Genomic DNA, 21,720 nt, shown 5'->3' with positions numbered 1-21,720 from the left:
TCCAACCGGGTCCTACCATTAACTATACATCTTGCACACTACACATTACCGCAAAATATGAAGTGAATGTTTCTTTGCACACAGTATCTCATGAGTATTCCCAGTGGGAAATAGGCTGTTTTACATGATGCAACTAATGATACCTACAAGTAGTTTGTATTAATTGACTTTTGGGGAACGGGTCCAACTGGTTCCGATTCCAACTAAGACCGGGTCCGACTGGTTCCAGAAATGTCCAGCCGGGTCTGGTTCGAGTCTGGTTCCCAAAATTTTCATCTTTTGCCACCTCTAACTTCGATCCTGGCTCGTAGTGTCATATATTGATGTTTCTCTTCATTAAAACCATTTAAAATCAAAGAACAGCAGTCAGTCTTTCATTTTTGTTCACTAACATCGGCTTTTGAATGCTTTTTGAGAAAAGAAATGCCTTTTAGTGTTTGCAGTGAATTAGTGGGGAGCGTCAAATCATTGCTGTGTTTTAGAGGACATTTTGACAGAATTGACGGCTCTGGCGCAGATGTTTCAAACAAAAAGTTTTGAAAAACAGTGATAAATTCCGTTGATATTATTTGTGAGTATAGGTGCACGTTACACTGGGTGGGTTGTTTTATTGGAGATATGATAAGTTACCTTATTATAGATATCTAATATTACTTGCAGCAGCTAGGGAACATTTTTAATTAGTCTTTGGTGCACAACATTATTGCCTAGTTGACTGTTAATTGAGATTACAGGCTACAGTTTGAAGATAGGACTTAAACATGAACACTTTTTTGATAATATTGCTAAGGAAGCCCTCAGCGTCCCACAAAGTAAATCTCGTCGATCTTTTCTCATTTTTTAATACTCTGCCTGCATGGGCTTGCTTAAGTTAATGTTTGTATGCCTAGATTATTGACAATGCGGCAATGCTCCTCAGTATCCTTGTGTGGTGAAATGTGAATGTTAAATCGCATACTAGCATACCTGCTCTTGCCTGAAACCGTTTTTCGGCTTAAAGTCTGGACTCTTGCGGTTAGGTTGTTAACTATTTGATGTGATGTTTTCCTAATTGCCTTATTTTGTTCAATCATGGGATTTTACAATATCTGTGATAAGTTCTCAAGGTTTTTTATTGGTACGTAGGTACCTATGTCCTATATTGATATGATAATGCTCTTTTTCAGATCTTGGTCTGTACTCTGTGAGCATAAACTTTGAAGATGGAGTGAGGTTGAGCCAAGTCATAGCCAGATCATTATCAACTTGTACTTGTATTCATGGTAATGTGGTTGATTGAAGAAAATGATGAACTGAACTTATTAAATAGGTATTAGGTACCTATAACCTATCCAAAGAGAAGAACGTGCTGTCAAGCTGGATTTCTCAATGTAAGCAGTCTGTTCCAAGCACTGTTCTACTGAAAATATTCATCCAACCAGCCAACCAGTTCATCCAACCAGCAACCTATCCACTGATGCTGTGGCTGCTGGCTGATGGTGGAGGCAAAGCACCAACTGTCCTTGATGCCTGGTAAGTAGTATGGACCATTTAATTTTTATGCCAAAGAAATAGATTTATTACTATTGCTAGCCTTATGCTAGACTTGTCTAGAGTATTAGCCAAACCTGTCTCAACATTTCATCTAGCTGCTTCTTCATATGTCATTAGATTTTGTATTACTCTTAGAAGGGCCAGTGCTGATTAAGTCTAAGGGTCAGGCAACTCTGATGATGATGAGAGAAGCAACTGGCTGCAAAACTGTGACAATAACAGCATCACTCAACATTATCAGGACAACCATAGATATAAGTATCATTGTTGTTTTTGTTAGGACTAGCAAAAACAACAATGATACTTATATCTCACCTCAAACATTTTGAAGACTCATAAAATGATCATGCTTATGTCTGATTATATGTTATATGTATGTTATTTGTGTGTGTTCATGTGCGATGCGCATATCTATGAGAGAAATATACCTGTGGGCTGTGCGTTCTCCTATCATGTGCCAGTGAGAGGAAAGAGCATGGGTTTGTGTATCTGTTCATGTGCTTAATGTTAATATCTGTCCCCCCTGTGCTGGTGCAGGTGTGTGCACAAGTAGATGAGTGCCGTTCATCGCCGCAGTCTTCCTGGACCTTCGCTCATCGCCGTCGTCTGTCGGGGCCTGCAATTCGGTCGTCGCCGTCTGCCGAGGCCAGCCAGCTCCACATTGATTCCTGCCTATCGCCGCCGTTTGCGGGGACCTGCAATGTCGCTGCCGTCGTCAGCCAGAGAAGCTGGTCACAGTCATCGAAGAGCAGTGATCTCCGCCGTTTGAAGAGCCGTGTAATATATATCATGTGTTGTCGCCTGTCAGTCCCCAGTGGAGTTCTCATGTGCCGTCCGTCGACTGGCGTGTCCCATGATATGACATCTGAGGGTCACCCACCGGCCACCGTTTACCGGCGACTCTGAGGGCCATCAGCCCCGAGTCCCTAGATATCCTCAGCTCGCACCCGGCAGCAGTCTCTGTCGCATCTGGAGTGTAGTCTATCCTAAAATACTTGATGCATTGCGCTGCTTCTTGTGTTAATCTGCTGGGAAACTTGGAAAGTGTTAACAACGATATATGTGCGAAGTGGAAGCTGTGTAAAGTCGTCTGCATATTAATTTCAACGGTGGTTAATGCGAAGTGATATTGGTCGAAACTGTTTTGTTATTCGTAAGCTTGTCATTGAGTATGACTTCAGGAATGCAATTGCGCGCCTCGCAATATCAACGAAAAAGTGAGAGTTACGGTGCCAGCAAGAAGTAAGATTATTGTCGCTGTATGACAGCGGCGGGTTATATTGCTGCTCGCCTAGAGGTCCCTGAGGGCGTCGGCGGGCGCCGTCCGGCTGTGCACCCCCGAGGAGGCCCACATCAGCACATCTGACGGTCGCCCAACGGCGACTCTGAGGGCCCCGCTGGCGTCTTGGAGTACCATGCAGGTCTCTGAGAACCGCTCAGAGCTCCGGAAGGCATCCTACGGGCCCCTAAAGGCACCACACAATCTCTCACATAGTCACGCTTAGATCTGATAGGTCTCATACCGGCATCTGAGAGCCCCACGCCAGCGCTTTTCATAGCCCCACATCGACTTCTGCAAGAGCTCATCTCGGCGCCTCTTGGGACTCCACACCGGCGCCCCTTTTGGTCCCACAGCGGCACCTCTAAGGGCTCCACACCAGTGCTTCTGTGGGCCCCACACCGCACACGGCACACTGGCACCTCTGATGGCCCACACCGGCCATTCTGAGGGCACTCATCAGCGCCTGAGAGTACCACGCCGGTTTTCAAGGGTTGTACAGGCTTCTGAAGACACCACGACAGCTCTTAAATCTCGCTGAGCTTCAATAGGTCCAATAATTGCCTCTGAAAGTAAACGCCAGGGCTCTCATAGCCACACACCGGCACCTGTAGGGCTTCTTTATATCAGCGACTCGTCTCACCGGCACATCCGTCATCCGATGGCCGCCCACTGGTGATTCTGAGGGCCCCCGTCGGCATCCCAGAGTACCACGCCGGTCTTCAAGGGCCCCACAGGTCTACTGAAGGCACCACACAAGCTCTTCAATAGTCTTGTTGAGCTCCATTGGGTCCCATACCGGCCCGGGCCTGAGACTCCATTTCAGCGCTTCACAGCTCCACACCGGCACCTGTAGGGGCTCCGAACCGACGACTCTGGGGGCCGCACTCTGTCGTACAAAGCCCTGCCTCTGAGTACCCTATACCGATCTATCATAGGATCAACACCGGCGCATCAGACGGCCACCCACCGGCGAATCTGCGGGCCCATACTGCCGTCTGCCGAGTCCCGTGATATCCGCGACTGCCACCCGTCGGTAGTCTCAGTCGCAGCTTTGAATGTAGTCTGTTTACCTAATCTGACCTTACCTTACTTACCTCGATTCAATTTAACCATTTGTGCCCTTTTTTCATGCGATCATGCTCTTTTCGCTTTGTATTTCAATAGCCGCGCCCGCCGAGCGGTCCCGCGGCGGCGGCGGCCGGCGCCGGCCGGCTGTGCACCCTCGGTGACGTCATCCCGCCACCTGCGCAGAAAAGCTGCGCACTGGGATGATTCTACCTGGTATATACTGCCTTGGATGTGACCACAATCAACGTTTTCTAATTTGCTATCCTGCAAATCTGAAAATCGTTTCACACCCGGTAACAGCACAACAAATCCACGCAAAATACAACGCAAAACACACCTAAAATATAAAATTCGCCATTGAAAAACTACTACTTGTGCGCTTTTGCTTTTCAAGCGCCAGTTATGTCACATTTGCCGCATTTGGTAGCAATTAGAGCTACCATATTTGAAGTTCTTTTCCCCTAAATTTTGCGCCGCATTCTCTCAACATTGAACTCAGCTCAGAACAGAACCTCTGCCCGTCTCGACGTGGAAGAAATACGGCAGTGAAAAAGATAATCATAGCGATAGATATTTATGTCCAACACAACACCTCTGCAACACCTTGAAACAAGATGCAGCAAAGGGCAGAGCCGGCCAAGCACTTCTAACGGACGAATACCGCTGGCCTCATTCACTTAGAAAAGTGTTACGCGCGGAGGGCGAGGCTCGTAAATACCTAGATGAGGCACATTTGCTTTTTCAATGGGAGGTCAGGCCAAAGCTTTGTGTTCTTGTGCTTGTCAGGCGATGATCTAGTTCACTCTTCAGCACCAACAGAGTCGCCATAACCTACGCTCTCACAGAATGTGTTGCCGTCGTAGACTACAGGTTCCCTTAGGTGGTCCTTTAGTAGGTATCAGTGATAAATAACAATATGATCAGATATGATCAATAGATACGATATGATCAATGATACATCAATACGGCAGTTTTAACATCAACCGCATTTGACAAAGGCTTTCATCTCAGTGGAGTCTCAGTAGACTGGTCGGAGCGTTCAATGACCGAGTCTCGGGTGGTTCCGAAACGTACCATCAGATGTGAGACGGATCCACTGGCGGTCGCAGGGGGGGGGGCCACGGGGGCCATGGCCCCCCCTTTGGTGCTGAAAGGTAGGGCCATACTATCTTTTGGCCCCACCTTTCAGATCGAACAAAAGTCATAGAAAAGCTTTTCGTATGTTTCATTTTCTTTCTTGCGCCATCAAAGGACGTAAATTTCACTCATGAGTGGGCTCAGTTTCGCATTCTGTCAATTTGGCGGTCAGCGTCGCTGGCACCGGTTCACGAGTATGGCCGGATCTTATAAGGAATATCAGCGTGGGTTTACTTGAGGCTCTCGTAGGCCCAGCATTCAGCAATGGCTGGCATGAGACCCTCTTCGGCAGTGGCGGGTGGGCCCTGCTTAAGGAGATCCGAGATTGGCTCCAAGACACTAAAGTAAGACCTCATGGGTTGGTGCTGTGCACCTCAGAAGCCCGGTGGTGACGCCGTATGCCGGCTTGGTTTCTTAAGGATTAGCGTGGGACCTCCGGGGCCTGCATAGAGTTTGCATGAGCTAGTATGTAATCTCAGAGGCATGTGTGTAATGTGTACACAGTGGCGGTCGCGGGGGGGCCGGGGAGGGGCATCAGGGCCATGCCCCCAAAGGTCAATAAAGGGGGCCATCATATCATTTGCCCCCCCCCCCCTCAAACAACCAATGGGCCCCCATATAGGTGTATGGGGCCCTGGCAATTATTCGATCGTCACGAGGCTAAAAAAAACCCACGCCCAGCTATTAATATAGCTCCCACACCGGTCTTTGAGCGTCCTACACTGACCTCTGAGGGAACTTCAGTGGTGGTCAAGCGCCCACGTTGACCGCTAAGAGCCTACATCAACCTCTGAGGCCCCACATCTGGCCTATGAGGGCCCCTAACCGGCCTCAGGGGTCTCAACCGGCGTCTGAGGGTCTCACACCGGTCTCTGGTGGCCTTATTTCTGTCTCTGGTGTCCCAAGACGAACCTTTAGGTGCCAATAACTATAAGGGCCCCGCACTGGCTGCTGAAGACCCGATGCCGGCCTCCAAGGGTCTGCATTGGCCTCTGAGGAGGGCCCATCTTGGCCTTTGATGGCCCTCTGCTGGCCTCTGGGGTCCAACGACGGCTCATGCCGGTCTTTTAGGGTCCCACGCTGACCTCTGAGGGTGAGGGCCCATGTTGGCCTGTAATGAGTAAGGACCCATATTAGCCTCTGAGAGCCCAAATCGGTCTCTGATGGTCTCAAACTACTGGCCTTTGTAGTTTGCAGGCCCTGTACTGGTTTCTGAGGGCCCTAAACTGGCCTCTACATGAAAGCATACATGGGTGGGTTTCTGAAGATCAGAGGGCTCACGCAGTCTCCGGCACAGCCTTACGTTGGTCCTGATCGAGATTGCTTTACGTCCTGATGGTCCCGCGCTGATTCCCTCATATTTCGACGTCGGGACCCCATGAGCCGGTGTGGGTCCTGGGGCTGGCAGAGACTGATGAAGTCCTTAGGGCTCAGGGCCAGTCTTTTTAGCAGTATGACCAGGCAGGTTGAGTGAGCCCCAACAGAGCCGTTGCGAAGCCCCGCAGGAGTCGCGCGCGGCCCTCAGATGCCAATTCTGAAAGCTCGGAACCTGTGGGGGTCTCCAGAGGTCGGTGTACCTACTCTCTCCCGCCGCCACACAACTATAGGTATACCTATACATATATGGGTAAATGCCATAGTCTAAAAATGCTCTCTGGGTTTCACATGCTTGTTCAAAGCAAGAGGTATCTGTACTTTTTAGCAAGAGGTATCTGTACTTTTCCGAATTGTTTTATAGTGGTAAGGTCATGAATACGCGTGCCTGACCTCCCAGTATACCTATGCTACACCGATCCGTCGTCATGGTGCAGCGGCCCGACCGGTGGGCACACCGTGAGACGGTAAATGGAACTGGTGATTTTGCCTTAAATTGAGCTCAAAGATTTCACGCAAGAATGAGATGGATGAAATATAAGTAATGCCAACTGTGCGGCGCCTCGTGGACGTAAAAAATTAGCCGATCACCCCCCCCCCCTCCCGGTGACGGATAAATGTTACGTCCCGCGAGTGTGACTTTGGCCCCCCCTTTTGCTAGCGGCTGCGACCGCCAGTGGACGGATCGCTCCCCAGTCCCCAACTCAGTGCAGCTGATTCACTTTAGCTGATTTGTACCACGTGAGGAACCGATTCGGATAAAAATATTTTCAGAAAGACTATGTACCTAATGCTTGACTGAGTAATGTTTGACTAATGTTTTAACTAACAAAGAGGACACTTTTTTAACGTCCCCTCGCGGCTGCCATCGCACCTTTATCTCCTTTCTCTCACAATCGCCTTTGGTGTGGTCTGGTCACCCACACAGGTGATTGGTGAGCCTGCACAAAGTGGTGTCGAGTCACTGTGACTGCCCAACATTGCTGACACGGAACACTTTAACCCGCGCCCTGGTGGGGTCTGTTTATAACGCGACCTGGTGGGGGGGGGGGGCTATTTTTTGCCCCCCCCTCGTATCTCCGAAACTACTCGACGGATCCGCAAAATTCAAACGGCGTTCGAAAGGCCTGTCAAATTTGTCGAAAGAAACCAAACTTCATTGACCTCGGGATCACCGATGACGTCACAGGTCAGGTCAAAGATGAAATGTTTCACCGTTCACGGGTCTTCTAGGGATTGCGCTATAACACCGAGGAAAACGCATTTTGTCGAGAATCAGCGATAGGGCGTCAGTTGCCTAGTAGATATGTTGCTATTAGAGGTCACTGACAATACCAGGTCAGGTCACAGGTCAGGTCACCAAGGGTCACAGGTCAGGTCACATGAGCCCATGACTAAGGTTGTGTGATGTATGTTTTATGGCCAATTTTTCATTTCCAACTCAATGGTGTTGGTTATATGACTATCAGGTACGGCTTAGGTCACTTTCTTTTGAAGTTCAGGTCAAGGTCAGGTCAGGCCAAAAAAGGTCAAATTTTTGAAGTTGATAGTTTTGCATAAAATGGGTATTGATTCGATGCAGCTCGTCACGGGGAGTCTAATGGTGGTCTTTGTTTTGCGCTACGGGGTCCAGAATTGCTAAAAATTGAGTTTGAAAATTTGACGTCATCAATTTTGAACAGTTTTTTCGCTTTAACTTCGCCAAAAAAAGAGGTATCGATCTCAAATTTGGTATGTGGATGGAAGGCGGTAAGGACTATCACATATATTCCGGTTTTTGCGAAATTCGAAAAACTTTTTGGATTTTTCGATTATTATATCAAAAAAAAAATTTGATTTTTGGGGGCCAAAACCCAGAAATTTCAAAAAATCCGAGATAGCAGTGTTGTAGCCCTGTTAATTCTACAGCTTTTATGTCTTTATCATTTTTCTGTATTTGCAAAGCTATAGGACTGACAGCTCTTCCCGCAAAACCCTTTTTTGGGTCGAAAACGGCAGAACATGACGTCACTCTGACGTCATTTCCGGCCAACCTATCATAGCCTTTGGAAAAAATTTTGGTCACAATGTGTAAAATTGATGTCCGGGAGGGTACTGAAAGTTTGGTGACGATCGGCATAGCGGTTCTGGAGATATATCGAAAAGTCTGGAGGGGGGGGGGCAAAAAATAGCCCCCCCCCCCAGGTCGCGGGTTAAGTACCATTGTGGAATCGGGACTCGGTCACACACCACGACGCGTCCGTTCAGCGAAGACTATCAGACCGACATGCTTATCACTTACGACTATACGCCCTACGTACAACATGCATATGTGAAACACAACACAGGTGTTTGGCGACTGCCACGGTGAAGCCCTAGCCTATCCTTGTGGAGCACGAGATATGCAGACATGCCTTTATTGCCTACTGTACTGCGTCAGCCAGTGTTCAGTAGATACCATTCTTCAGTAGCACCGTTCCCCTCTCTCCGATCCCACCGACCCACCGCGTGCCCCAGTCCCACGGTGTCCCACTAGTCTCGTTGTCTCACTGTCCCACGGTGTCCCATTAACCCACCGCGCGCCACAGCCCCAAGGTGTCCCGTTAGTCCCGTTACTTCAATATCCCACAATGTCCCATTATTCCGCGTTGCCCTTCTGTCACACAGTGTCCCACCCACTGCCCTATCGTTCTAGGTGATTTCAGCCTGTTCCGTTTGCCGCCGCTCCTCGGCACACCGCTCCACCGCCTGCACCGCTCTTCCGTTTCGCCCGGCGGCGCAGCATCCACACGGCCCGGTGAGTTCAACGACCGGTGTAGCGCCGGCCGGCCGGCCGGCCCGCTGCAGCTCCGGCCGACTATGCGCTAGTCAGCCGCGGTGGCCTGCTTCGGCCCGACTCCGCCACCGCACCGAGTGCAGCGAGTAGTTGGGTGGTGAGTGGTGACCGGTGCCGCTGTGTGGCTGGTGATGGGTGTGGAGACGGCTCGCACCGGTCGTCAGCCGCGGCTGGTGTCTCTGTTTTGTGGAGGGGTGCTGGCTACCGGTGTGGTGCTGTGGAGCTTCACCAGCCGTCTGGAGCTGCCGCTGCCAACTGGTGAGAGTTGCTGCTTCTCAGTGGTGAGAGCCGACGTGAGCGTGCCCGGCACCTACGTGGACGAAGACAGAGGCTGTCGGTGGTTAGGTACTGATGGATGCCTTGCAACTGGTCACTCCAGCCGAGTTGGACGGTAGAATAGTTCAGATTAGTAGTTATTTCTAATTAAGGTATTCCTACCTGTACCAACATAAATTGACTCGCAAGTCATAATGTAGTTTGGGTATCCGACGTCCGTATAACTAGGTCACGATGAATTTTAACTTTTAAAAATGCAATATAAAAGACATCACCAGTTCATAAGTTCAAAGCACATGACTGGCATGTTCTCATTGCTCGCATCCCGTCACCGTTCTAAAGCCATGCCGTCGATCAAAACATCAACAGCCCCTGTTATAGAATGAGACATGGGTCGCTGAAAAACGGTCGAATCTCCGTTTACGGCGATACAATAAGAGAATCGCTAAAATGATAGGAAATACATAAATGAGTCATGAGTCCCTTCATGGGCATCAGTACCTAGTACATCATAAGGAAGGTCACCTCTCGCGTGACTTGCACTATCTGCGTCCGCAGCAAGAGCAATGTCAATACAGCAAGCGCGTTGCTCAGCACTTTGAAACAGTTGGTTGACATGCGGCTCAAATAATTCTTCCGAAAGTCTCCAGCGCGTTTACTTCCAATAGTTTAAGTTACAGAAGTCATAAATGGTTCATTTATGCACAACGATTAATTAAAACTTGAGATAGCTGTTAATTTTGCATTAAAAGAATTCATCTTAAAGGGAAAATGCGATAGTCATTCGAAGGACAATGCGCCGTTTGAACCATCACCGTCCATATCCTGATCTGATGGGGTATGGGGTTGTGTTTGACGGTAGGATTTAATCGGACTAACCGGGTGTTTGACCAGGATGACCGTGTTTTTGAAGTGCTTACTGCTTTTGACCGTGTTTATCGCGTATTCGGCTGCATACATGTAATAGCATGTATGCCGTGGTATGTAGTTGCCCGGGCTGGCGATTTAATCGAGTTGCCACCGTGCATTTAACCGTTATTTGACTCGGCTGTCGACCGTACATTTTACCGGGCTGATCGTGCGTTTGACCAATAGTCTTTGACCGTGTATTTTATGTGTGTTTGACCTGGCTGCTGACAACGCAAATTGACTGCCGCTGACCGTTTAGTTGACCACTCTGACCGTATATTGGACAGTGCTAAGCGTTTAGTTGACTGCGCTGGCATAGGTGACTGCACTGGCTCTAACCGTGCACGCTCTGACAGAGAGTTTTTATTTGCCCGGACAGCGCCGCGCGCCGTCGACCAGTGGGAGTGGCCGCCGAAGCCGTCCACGGCCAGTGGGGAGGCAGCCGACTGCCGCTGTCTGCTGCAGATCCAGTGTCCCCGGTACAACTTCGACTACCCGCAACTGCAGCCAGGGTCGCCCTGTACCATTCAGGAATTCCGGCATCGGTAAGGAGGCTGACGTCACTCAGCGGATCAACTGCTGCTTTTTCGTTGAGTGTTGACTATAATGCAAAGTTGGACAGGGACCTTTTGACCTTTTGACAAAGATAAAAATAAGGAACTTATCCCGCGAGTTGCTGGGGGGGGGGGGGGGGCGTTAAACGCCCCCACTTTTTTCGCCGGGCCATAGCATAAAAACGGCGCGCCGCAGGCGCGCGAAATTTTGGGTACCTGTAGGAAATCAATTGAACTTTATTGTGACAAGGTTTCAAAAAAATCGGTCGGAAAATTTTTGAGATATCGAGGTTTTAGTGACGTCATGATTTCTGAGTTTTCGACCAAAAACGGCATATGTTCAAAAAATCATATAAAATCACAGAATAGACATACAGACATGCCATAAACGCCATTAGACTGCCAATACCAAGATCAATCAGATGGCTATCATCGATTATTGATTATTGTTCCGCATTTTCCATAATCTTGAACTGAATCTTGGCAATTTTTCGTGACTTCTTCACGACCATGATACATGCATTTCTTAAATTGAACTTTTTGAGCCAAACACCTACACATATGATAAAATGAATGTCACCATCGTGTTCTACGCCCCAAATTACCTATAAAACATGTGTCACAGGCTGCAAATATCAGTTTTGATTTTCGGGGATATGTGCCTACCCGGTTGACCTGACCTTGACCCTGACCTATGCTTGACTGACCCGTACATGGAGCTGACACTCTTGTAGGCCTTATATGATGGATTGTGCACCGTTTTGACAGAGTTTATGACGAGAGGCGCCCATTGCGAAGTCCTGAAGTCCATGCTACTGAAAGCCCGATTTCAGGTGTTTGACCTGACCTTGACCCGACCTGTGACCTCAAAATTCAACTTTTAAGTATTCATCTGAAGCGTCTCGTCGCGCTCTTTCGTTTGCCGCCTCGTGCGTTTCGCTGCGCCTATTGGTTCTCGAGTTATCGGCTGGGGGCGTTTAACGCCCCCCCCCCCCCCCCAGCAAACGGTGGGTGGCGAAATACCCCAGCAACTGCCGGGTTATTGTAGTCACAATAAATAATTGTTACAATTACAGTAAACTACAGTTACTGATGTCGTGATCTTTACTGCCAAGCTATTGCAGCGCAATGTTCGTGTTTGATGGCTTATCAATGTTTACTTGATGACTGATGTGATCCTTCTGATGCAGGTCAGCGAAGACATGCCTGGAGGGGCGGCTGGGCAACTTCGGCCACTCGAGTCATGTGGTGCTGGTAGGCGACCTGCGACTGCTCTACCTGTACCGTTACATGCGCGACGAGCTGCTCAGCGAAACGGAGCGCGTCGAAGGGCCCGCCTACTGCAAGTGAGTGGGCGACAAAAGACCGATGTGCTGTGGGTTGGGGAACGGTGAGGAACTGGGCTAATGGAGTTTAGTAGACATGAAGCGATGGCTGGGCTACTGCAGTTGGTTTGATTCAATGCGAATGCCGCCCATGCATTCACGCTAGAAGACGGTTAAGTTTTAGCTTTAAAAGACCCGCTCACTACACGCTGGGGGCAATAAAGTGTCGATGTGCTATATTGTTTTCCGAGGTTAACTATCTCTCTGCCCCTCAGATCGGTTCATAAGAACTGGACGCACTCCTACCTAAAGGAAAAGAGGGACCCTGCGCAGCTAGAACCGCCAAAGCCCTGCCATCATTTAGCCATCAATAAGCTCGCCAAGCTGGTTAGTGACTAATATAAAGACCTTGATATTGTTAAATCGGCAAATTTCAACTGCACGATACGAACATCATTTTATTCATCATATCATAACAATTATACCTATTATGAGATATCTTGTGTTCGACAGTTTGACATGCTTTGGCGTTGATATAAAGATTTCGTTTGTAATATAACAAGGATAACATTCGCTGAGGGAAAGCGGAAGACACTGCTTCACAGTGACCTTGGTCGATTCGCACGGGGTCTCTCAGCCAGTTTGACCCGTATTGTAACGACCCTCTGCCGTGCGTCTTCCAGGAGTATTACTGGGCCGACGATAACAGTTGGAACACCATTCTGGAGCCGCTGGTGCGGCGCTGCCAGCTCGGCTTCTGTCCCTCGGTGGTGGTGGTGTCGTCTCGACTGGACCTGGTGCTGAGGTGAGCCTGTGGGTCGACTCTTTACGTTCTCAATGAGCATGGCGTTCCGGTGAACCATATTCCCTCCGTAGTGACATGTTCTCCAGCTGGATCAATTGCCTGCAGGCTACAGTCGCAGAGAGAAGCTGTCCCGCAGTAGTTTACTTACATATACTGAGGAGGGGATGTTGAACAGGAACCACACACCGTTTTTGTTTGTGTGTTCGGAATGTGTGTTGATTTCACGGCATCACTATATAAATGTAAAAAACTGAGCCCACTTAAAATCAGACTGATGTAACCGACTAGAAGGCCTGTAACGTTATCATCATAGCCGACTGGAAGGCCTGTAACGTAACTAATATAGGGATAATGTATAATCAGTGGCGCAGCCAGAACTCTGGCAACGGGGGTGAGAGACGTTCGCGATGGGCCCCCCAGCAAAGTGGGCCCCCCTCAACCAAATGGGGGCCCCTTACCAACAACGAAAGGTCAGATCATTGTCATCATTACCAGCCAAACCGGGGAAAAGGACAAATATCTCTTGATCTGAAGAGGCACGTAAAAAACAACAGCATGTTTACAGAAACACGACCATTCTGCCCATATTTGATGGACAGCGTGCAATTGATGGCCAGCGGCCACTCAAAGGGTCGGGCTAGGTCAAAAGGCTTTTAAAAAAGCTCAACATTAGTTTTTCGACAATTACTTTTAATATAGGAGACGAGGTAGAGTTATGATATTGTCTTGAAGGTGTTAATCATCCATACTTACGGATCGGTTGGTGGCCATCATGAACTTCTCAAGTACGGGCATGACCTTGATCTGCGGTCACATTTTTAAGTTGAACTTTTTATGTGAAATTATAGGTAGCTCATTCGATGCATGTTAACAAGAGAATGATGACAAAGTAAATGTCTCATAGTTTTTCTCACCAGTCATTGCAAAAATTCTTAGCAAAACTTTTTTGGTAAAATGCGGCTATTTAGATGGTTTTGCCGGTTTTACCCTCTGCCCTGTTGCCAAACCATTGACATGAGGCATTGAGGTCAAATCTTAAAAGCGAAAACGTTTTGAAAGGCCTATCGAATGAGCTGTCCCGCAAAGCTCTAGCTCTTTGGTTCACGAGTTATACGGTTGTTTGTGAAAAATATAAAAACAAGAATTTTTTCGTCGTAATCTTGTCTTTGTGTTTATTATAATTTTATCATAATTTCATCTTCAATGACCTCAGCGATGACCTAAACGAAAAATGACCTCTACGATTCTGATTTCTGAAGCATCCTATAGGTATCCGTTACTTTTCTCGTCTTTCTAGCCGTCTTAAATTATGATCGGGTTTGGCCGATACGCCCCCCCCCCATGGCTGATTGCACGAGTTAGAGAGCTATCGAACCCACTTTCAGCGCGCTGTAGCTTTTTATGTCCTCGAGTGTCGAAACAGGCGAAACTTTTCCTTCGATGAACAGGATGACGTGTGCTTTGGTCTGAACTGCAATATTACTGAAGTAATTTCTCCATGATTTTCATTTTTCGACGCTCTTTAGAAAGCCGCCTACCGCCGCACTTGTCGCTAGGTGACCCTGGAGTCAGGTTAAAAGGGAATATTCAAACACCCCTCAGGGGCGTAAAACTCGAAAGCCTGGGGCCCTGCTCTGCGGGGCGCGGTCGAGCTAGGCTAGAGCCAGTTTGGGATATTTACAAGCCCACGTAAAGCCCTCAAGAATCTGCATAGAGCACAGGCCTTCAAAGACTTCGGGGTTTAGATATAGACAATCGACATGGTCTTTTGAAGCCTGCGTGGTGGCTATCAGAGGTCGGTGGGCCCCTCAAAAGCCGGTGCAGGAGCCTCAGGTGTCAGTTTGGAGCCATCATGGACCGGTGTGGGGTCCTGATAAATACCTAGGCGTCAAACCCCTAGACGTCGGGGTGGGGCCGGGCGGTGAGGCAGGCACAGGCCTGAGGAGAAGATTTTCAGATGTCGGCTTGGCAGGGCCCTGCATGGCTTTCATATCGTACTGCGGGACCTCCATCATAGGCGGCGGAACGGGGAGGGCACCGGGGCACCGTGCCCCCCTTTGATTTTGGCATTTTCACATTAGCCCTATGGGCGTTGCATGGAAAGAATGTGACCAAAAGTCGGCAGTGCCCCCCCCCCCCCGCCCTTGATTGAAGGTGTTCCGCCGCTTCTGACCTCTATGGGCCCCAAACGCTTGGGGTAGGCTTCCTGAAGCATAAGCATAAAATCTCTGAGTCTTGAGATGGGCCCATAGACACGAACTGGGCCATCAATATACATGTGGTGAGTTGACCTATATCAAACATGATATCGGCTCAATCAGGATTGGGGTAGGCCCTCTCAGACCCAGACCAGGCACGGAGTACGGACCCTCCCACACATAGGATGATCCTTTTATTCCTGGGATGTCTTCTCAGGCCTGAACTGGGCCCTCTCAGACCTGAAATGGGCCCTTCTCAGGCCTGAAGTAGACCCTCTCAGGCCTCAAATAGGTCCTCTAAGGCCTGAAATGGGCCCTCTGAGGCCTGTCATTAGCCCTCTCAAACCTGAAATGGGCCCCTCTCAGGCCTCAACTAGGTCCTCTAGGGCCTGAAATGGGCCCTCTCACTTCTCAGGCCTGACATTAGCCCTCTCAGACCTGAAATTGGCCCTCTCAGACCTGAAATGGGTCCCCTCAGCCCGGAAATGGTCCCTACCATGTCGAAAAAGAGCCCCCTCATACCGTAACTGGGCCCTCTCAGGTCTGAAATGGTGCCTCTTATGCCTGAAATGGGCCCCTCTCAGCCCTCAAACGGGCCCTCTCTGGCCTCAAACGGGCCCTCTCTAGCCTCATACAGGCCCTCTAGGGCATGAAATGGGCCCTCTCAAGCCTGAAATGGGTACCCTCAGGCCTGAAATGGGCCCTATCAGGCCTCAAACATGCCCTCTAGGGCCTGAAATAGACCCCTTCAGGCCTAAAATGGGCCCTCACAGCATCAAATGGGCCCACTCAGGCCTGAAATGGGCCCCTCTCAGGACTCAAATAGGTCCTCTAGGGCCTGAAATGGGCCCTCTAGGGCCTGAATTGGGCAATGAGCCCTCTCAGGCCTGACATTAGCCCTCTCAGACCTGAAAAATGGACCCTCTCAGACCTGAAATGGGCCCCCTCAGCCCGGAAATGTCGAAAAAGGGCCCCCTCATACCGTAACTGGGCCCTCTCAGGTCTGAAATGGTGCCTGAAATGGGCCCCTCTCAGCCCTCAAACGGGCCCTCTCTGGCCTCAAACGGGCCCTTTAGGGCCTGAAATGGGCCCTCTCAAGCTTCAAATGGGCCCCTTCAGGCCTGAAATGGGCCCTCACAGACCTGAAATGGGCCCTCTCAGGCCTGAAATGGCCCTCTCATGCCATGGAACGGGCCCTCCTAGGCCTCGGATTAGTTCAATCGGGTCTTGGATGTACCCTCTTAAATCATAAAATGGGACTATAAATCCTAAAGGGGGGGGGGACTATCAGGCCTCAAAACTGTTTTTCAGTCCTATGACGGGCCTTGACATTATGATAAAAATTGTCATGCTGCATAACGTTACAGTTCGAATCGACGGTGGGCCCCTAGGATAAGAGACGGGGGTGAGATCTCACCCCTTTCACCCCCCCCCCCCCTGGCTGCGCCACTGTGTATAATACAGGGCTGGTGATATAATCGACCGGACGGTCTGTAACGTAGCTTATAACCGACCCAAAGACCTGCAACGTAACTAGTTATTATCACCTCTTGGAGTAGCACCTCAGACTGACGCCGACTGCGACACTGTCCTCGCAGGGCATACGACAAGAGACGCGAGCTCTCGCTGCCCGAGGTGGACCACATCGTCAACAAGACCCTGCCGCTGCTGGAGCGACTCGAGTCGTACGGCGTCCATGTGTGGTGGAAGCCTCACGAGAACATGCTGGACATCTACAGCCCTATGGACATTGTCGAAATTAACGAGATCATCCAGCAGCACAACCTGCGACTGATGATGGCTCTGTGAGTACAGGGGACGGATTGTCGGTGGGGATTTCGGGACTGTCAGTGGGGATTGTAGGACTGTTGGTGGGGACTGTGGGACTGTTGATGGCAGCTGTAGGACTGTTGGTGGGGCAGTGGGCCTGTCGCAATCAAGCTATTGGGACTGTCGGCTCAGTAAATGAGGAATGCGAAACCCTTCTTTTAGACGAAGCTTGGTGTTCCGTGCTGAGCCTGGCGACCCTCAGACATCTGGTGATCTCTGAGGGGTGGAGGATATCAGGGTAATATCTATGCCACTGACGTCTCCTGACCTCTGCGCTATTTCTCTGCCCGACAGTCTCAACACCAAGATACCCGTGTGGACGTCAACAGGCGCCATCGGCTGGGGCCACCATCAGCACTGCCTGAGCGACACCAACCGAACGGCCTCTGCCGACTTCCGCTGCACGGAGCCCTACTACCTGGGCAACTGGGCGCAGCAGCAGTACATGGACATCATCTTCAACTTCCTCTGCGGCAGGGCCAGTAACATGGCGCAGAACCCGTGCTGCGCAGGTTGGAGCTGACGGGGACGCGCCGAGAAACCCACCGGGATGTGATGCGTTCGTTTTGTGATAAGGTACATGTAAGTGGTGATCGAATATGTCTAGTTCGCTTAGAATAGCGGGGCTTGGCCATTCATGGCAACAATACGATACTTTACCAGGAAAATGATATTGACACTGAATCTCTAAATATAGCTATCAGCAACTCTGCACACTACCTACCGTGAAAATGACGCGACCTCATGGGCATAGGTTTTATTAAACGTTTTTTTTTAACAAGCTAATGTGCATGTTTGCATACCTATTTGTTGAGCTGGAGTGTTTTCCAGTTGTTGTGTGTGGTGATAATACAGTAGGTATTGGAAAATGATATATGACGGAATACCTAAAAAAGACATCAGCTCGGCATCACTTATAAATAATGCTACATAAAAAGCCCAGACATGACTAATAAACCGGCTACGCCGTTATGAACTTATCAGGAAATACGCGTGAGTGATAAGAAATAAAGAAGTAAAACCGATGGCAGTCACACAAAGCTGTCTTACGGCCTTTGTAACGCACGAAGACTTCGAGCTGCTCTGCTGCCTTCGGTTTCTCTCTCAGCCAGTTACCCTCGGTGCGACGGTGGCGCCTGGCGGGACGGTAGCCCGCGCCGCACGCAGGTGCTCCGGACTGGAGTCCATAGGTGGCGTCTGTGGGCGGGCACCTGGCCAGTCTGCCGGCATCCGGACGTTGTAATGTCTGATTCAACGTCTTGTCTGTCAGAGTCATCAATAATGGTCAGGGCACCTCCTCTTTGAAACGGATGATTTAAAGTAGCAAAAAAAAAAAACACACACAAAACATGTTTACCTACGAGAAATTAAAATTTACCCACTTGCTGATATTTTTTTTGCGGGAAGTTTATTTGTGATGATTTTTGATACAACCCGTGTATACCAATAACATAGATTTTCAGAAGGGGTGCTCAAACACCCCCCCCCCTATAGTAGGGTGTGGAAATCCAGGAGCCCGGCTACACCAGTAGGGCTCCGTGCAGCGGAAGTCGGCAGAGGCCGTCCGGTTAGTGGGGCACGGGCTAGCCCGCTTTCTGGGGCCGTTTTCCCGGATTTCTGAATCCTGATGGGGGTGGGGAGGCCAGAGGAAGGTGTTGAACACGAGCTTCTAACTCGGCTTCTATAACCGTTATATCTCGCACGGGTGCGTGGTTTGTATGATTTCTGCCGAGTGTGGACGACTGGGGCGTACTCTGGTAGTTGGTGCAGCAATCGGGCGGCCAGCTGTGCAATGTCGTGCACGGGAAGAGAGGACACTCATACCTTTTAGGAATCGGGTACTATAGGGCTGGGGCGGCAATGTATGTAGTATGCCCGCCCGCGTATTTAAACGCCAGTGCACTTGGATGCTTGATCTTGATCTTGCTTGATGATAATAAATGAATGGTTGACCGTTGAACGCAGATGGGGCTGGAAAGTGCGTCAAAAATCATGAATAGATTATTTTGGTCATTTTTCGAACCGATCCAAGTCGAACTTGACTAAGTCACCAATGGTGACCTTTTGCAAGGCTACCAGATGTCATCGAAAGTCAAAGTTCAACAAGCTCGATATTTTTCTATTTACATTTTGGTGCCAAGTTTGGAAGTACCTACCAATGATGTATTTCTCTCATTGAGAGAAGAGAACGTCGAACGGCATATCGACCCTAGGGCGTCAACATGACAATTTGACCTTAGATGGAGTTCATAATCGGAGTTGATAAAAGTTATGTCACATATCTTTCCATATGTGTCCTTAACCTCTGTGGCTCATGGGGTTCCACGCCCTGCTGTGAGGAAGGGGGTGGGTTAGGGGTGGGGGTGGGGGTATTAATAGAGCAACTCCCCTTTAGCTCGGCTCTCAGGCCAAGTTGGTGTGCGGGGGGAGGGGGGGGGCGAGTTCACGCCCCCCGTCTAACTCGGCTCCTAGGCCACGTAACGAGACGTGGTAAGCGGCAATCAAAAGAGCGTCAAAAATAATGAAGGAAATACTCCATTCATCTATTAGGTCATGTCAAAGGTCAGGTCGCCAGAGGTCATCAAAAGTCAAAGTTAGTCTACGTCAACAATTTTCGGAACACCGGCACATAACTCGGGAGCCGATAGAGCATATACAGCGCTGCGGAAATTGGCGCATTCGATAGCCCTTTAACGCTCTTTTTGGCGTGCGTCCTCAGATTTGATCTCAGGTCAAAAGTTTAGCCCCCAGAGGGCAAAAACCCCAAAAATAACCATTTTTACGAAACACGTTTTCTGTGATAACTTTTGTCTCAAGAGAGTCAAGACATTACTTTTACCAGTACCGTGTTCCTCTCGTCGAGACGCGTCGATTGAACTATAAATTGACCTTGAAAGGTCTTTCTGAAAATTTGACCTCAAGTCAATGTCATGACCTGACCGGAAAGGGTCATGCTGCATATCGGTCGATCCGCATTGTCGAGCTTAACACATCTGAGGTGTTTTAACCGCTCTAGCACGTCTCTATCAAAAGTTATAGTCAAACTGCTGTAGACATTTCATGACCTAAGATGACGTCAGGGACACACAGAGGGGTCACGGATGCAATTTTCCGATTCAATATGTCATGTTTATCTATAAACCGATGTTTGAGAGTGTTTTGAACGACATTCGCCCAAAAGGGTCGCCTTTCAATTTTCTCCCATTGGCTTGTAATGGAGAGGTCGCAAAATTGACCTGACCTTAGGTCACATACATGAAAATTCCAAGATATACATTTTGAACATGCTGTTCCTCTTATCAATCGCTGAAAGCTTCAAAGGGACTGTTCTGTCGGTGTGGCTACGGCGATCATTGGAACTTTTTCTGAGGTAAGGTCGCTTGATGTGACCTGGTGACGTGACCTTGAACGACCCAGGTCTGAAATTTTACATGTGTGGAAAAGATGTATGTACAGGTATGCCAAAAACGGCGGCGCATGTTCGCGAAAACCTTTCGTCCAAAAAAGTCGCACTTCAATTTTACCCTTTTCACCTAGGAAGGTCGCAAAGTTGAAATAATCTTATAGGTCAACAAAATGAAAAATACGAGAAAGATGTTTTGTACATCATGTCACTCTTATCAATCGCTGAAGCTGGACACCGCATGGGGGGGGGGGGCGGGTCCAAGCACCATACCCGGTATGGGGCGGATAGTGATTGAGAACGTATAGTTTGGTTGTGTGATTTTGCGTAAACGAGTGGTTTCATTGTACTATTAGCTAATGGGGTTTCACAAAACTTACCTGACTAGACTAGCGATGCCTATAGAAATTCCGAGGCCTACATTTCATGCATTCTGCTTCTCTTATATCAATCGACAAAAAAAGAGCAATCATTCAGTCGGTGTAGCTTGGGCGAGCAGTGAGGTACTTTTTCACGAGGTAATTTTTATATGCGACCCGTTGACCTGACCGACGACCGTAGATGACCTATAACTGAATTTTCCACAACATGTTCGGAAAGGTTCACGATAAGGTGTCATTGCAACAATGTGGCCGCTTTTTTAGATATCAGCAAAAATTGCAGATTGAGGAGCACAACTAAAAACTCCATTAGATCCACACTCCACAGCCATGGTGCACGGGCAAACTTCATGCCTGGTGGCATAAACTCGCCCGAGGTAAAGGTAGATCCTAATTACAATTTACAACGAATGTATGTCTTGAAAACGTCAGGAATTGATTAGGGCCAAGGTGACAGGATATAAATACGCAGGTACATAGAAACAGCACAGCTGGGACTTAATTATCAGTTGTGACCCATTATACGGTTAGTTTATTTTAGGACCTCTCAATTTCCTAGATGCCTACCTAAACATAAGTTATTAGGTCGTTCAATAAGTAACGAACAATCGGTCATAACTTCTTTATTTCTTTATTTAACACTTTCAAACTTTCACAGATTATAGATCAAATGTTTCTGAATGTAGCCTTTGCCTCAAACCAGTCGCCGCCCGCCTGCACACACTTCTCCCAGCGTTCCGGCCAACGCCGGAATTCCGCCCGGAAACGCGTTTTCCGTCTTTTTCACCCAGTTCTTGACAGCGCACCTGACTTCAGCGTCGGTCTCGAAGT

The 21,720-nt window shown here is 48.9% G+C and overlaps 1 protein-coding gene and 1 long non-coding RNA gene across 2 annotated transcripts; both read left to right on the top strand.

The window, feature by feature from the left end:
• Nucleotides 1–360: 360 nt before the first annotated feature.
• Nucleotides 361–2,672, top strand: LOC122385200. The gene is made up of 2 exons (XR_006257171.1): nt 361–1,512; nt 2,071–2,672. It is a non-coding gene; the product is annotated as an uncharacterized LOC122385200 (long non-coding RNA).
• Nucleotides 2,673–9,133: 6,461 nt separating this feature from the next.
• On the top strand, nt 9,134–17,978 carry LOC122385195. The gene is made up of 7 exons (XM_043373307.1): nt 9,134–9,467; nt 10,774–10,939; nt 12,139–12,294; nt 12,549–12,660; nt 12,957–13,078; nt 16,875–17,081; nt 17,401–17,978. The coding sequence occupies exons 1-7, from the start codon at nt 9,341–9,343 to the stop codon at nt 17,627–17,629; spliced, it is 1,119 nt and encodes a 372-aa protein (XP_043229242.1). The 5' UTR covers nt 9,134–9,340; the 3' UTR covers nt 17,630–17,978.
• Nucleotides 17,979–21,720: the final 3,742 nt, after the last annotated feature.

This window comes from Amphibalanus amphitrite, unplaced genomic scaffold (assembly GCF_019059575.1).
Source record: "Amphibalanus amphitrite isolate SeventyFive unplaced genomic scaffold, NRLGWU_Aamphi_draft 000015F_arrow, whole genome shotgun sequence".
Lineage (NCBI taxonomy): Eukaryota > Metazoa > Arthropoda > Thecostraca > Balanomorpha > Balanidae > Amphibalanus > Amphibalanus amphitrite.
This window is presented reverse-complemented; position numbering and strand designations above follow the sequence as displayed.

Coding starts and splice junctions, on each gene's coding strand:
- LOC122385195 (XM_043373307.1), top strand. CDS start 9,341: ATGGGTGTGGAGACGGCTCGCACCGGTCGTCAGCCGCGGCTGGTGTCT. Junction 10,940..12,138: donor ATTCAGGAATTCCGGCATCG/GTAAGGAGGCTG, acceptor CTTCTGATGCAG/GTCAGCGAAGACATGCCTGG. Junction 17,082..17,400: donor CTGCGACTGATGATGGCTCT/GTGAGTACAGGG, acceptor TCTGCCCGACAG/TCTCAACACCAAGATACCCG.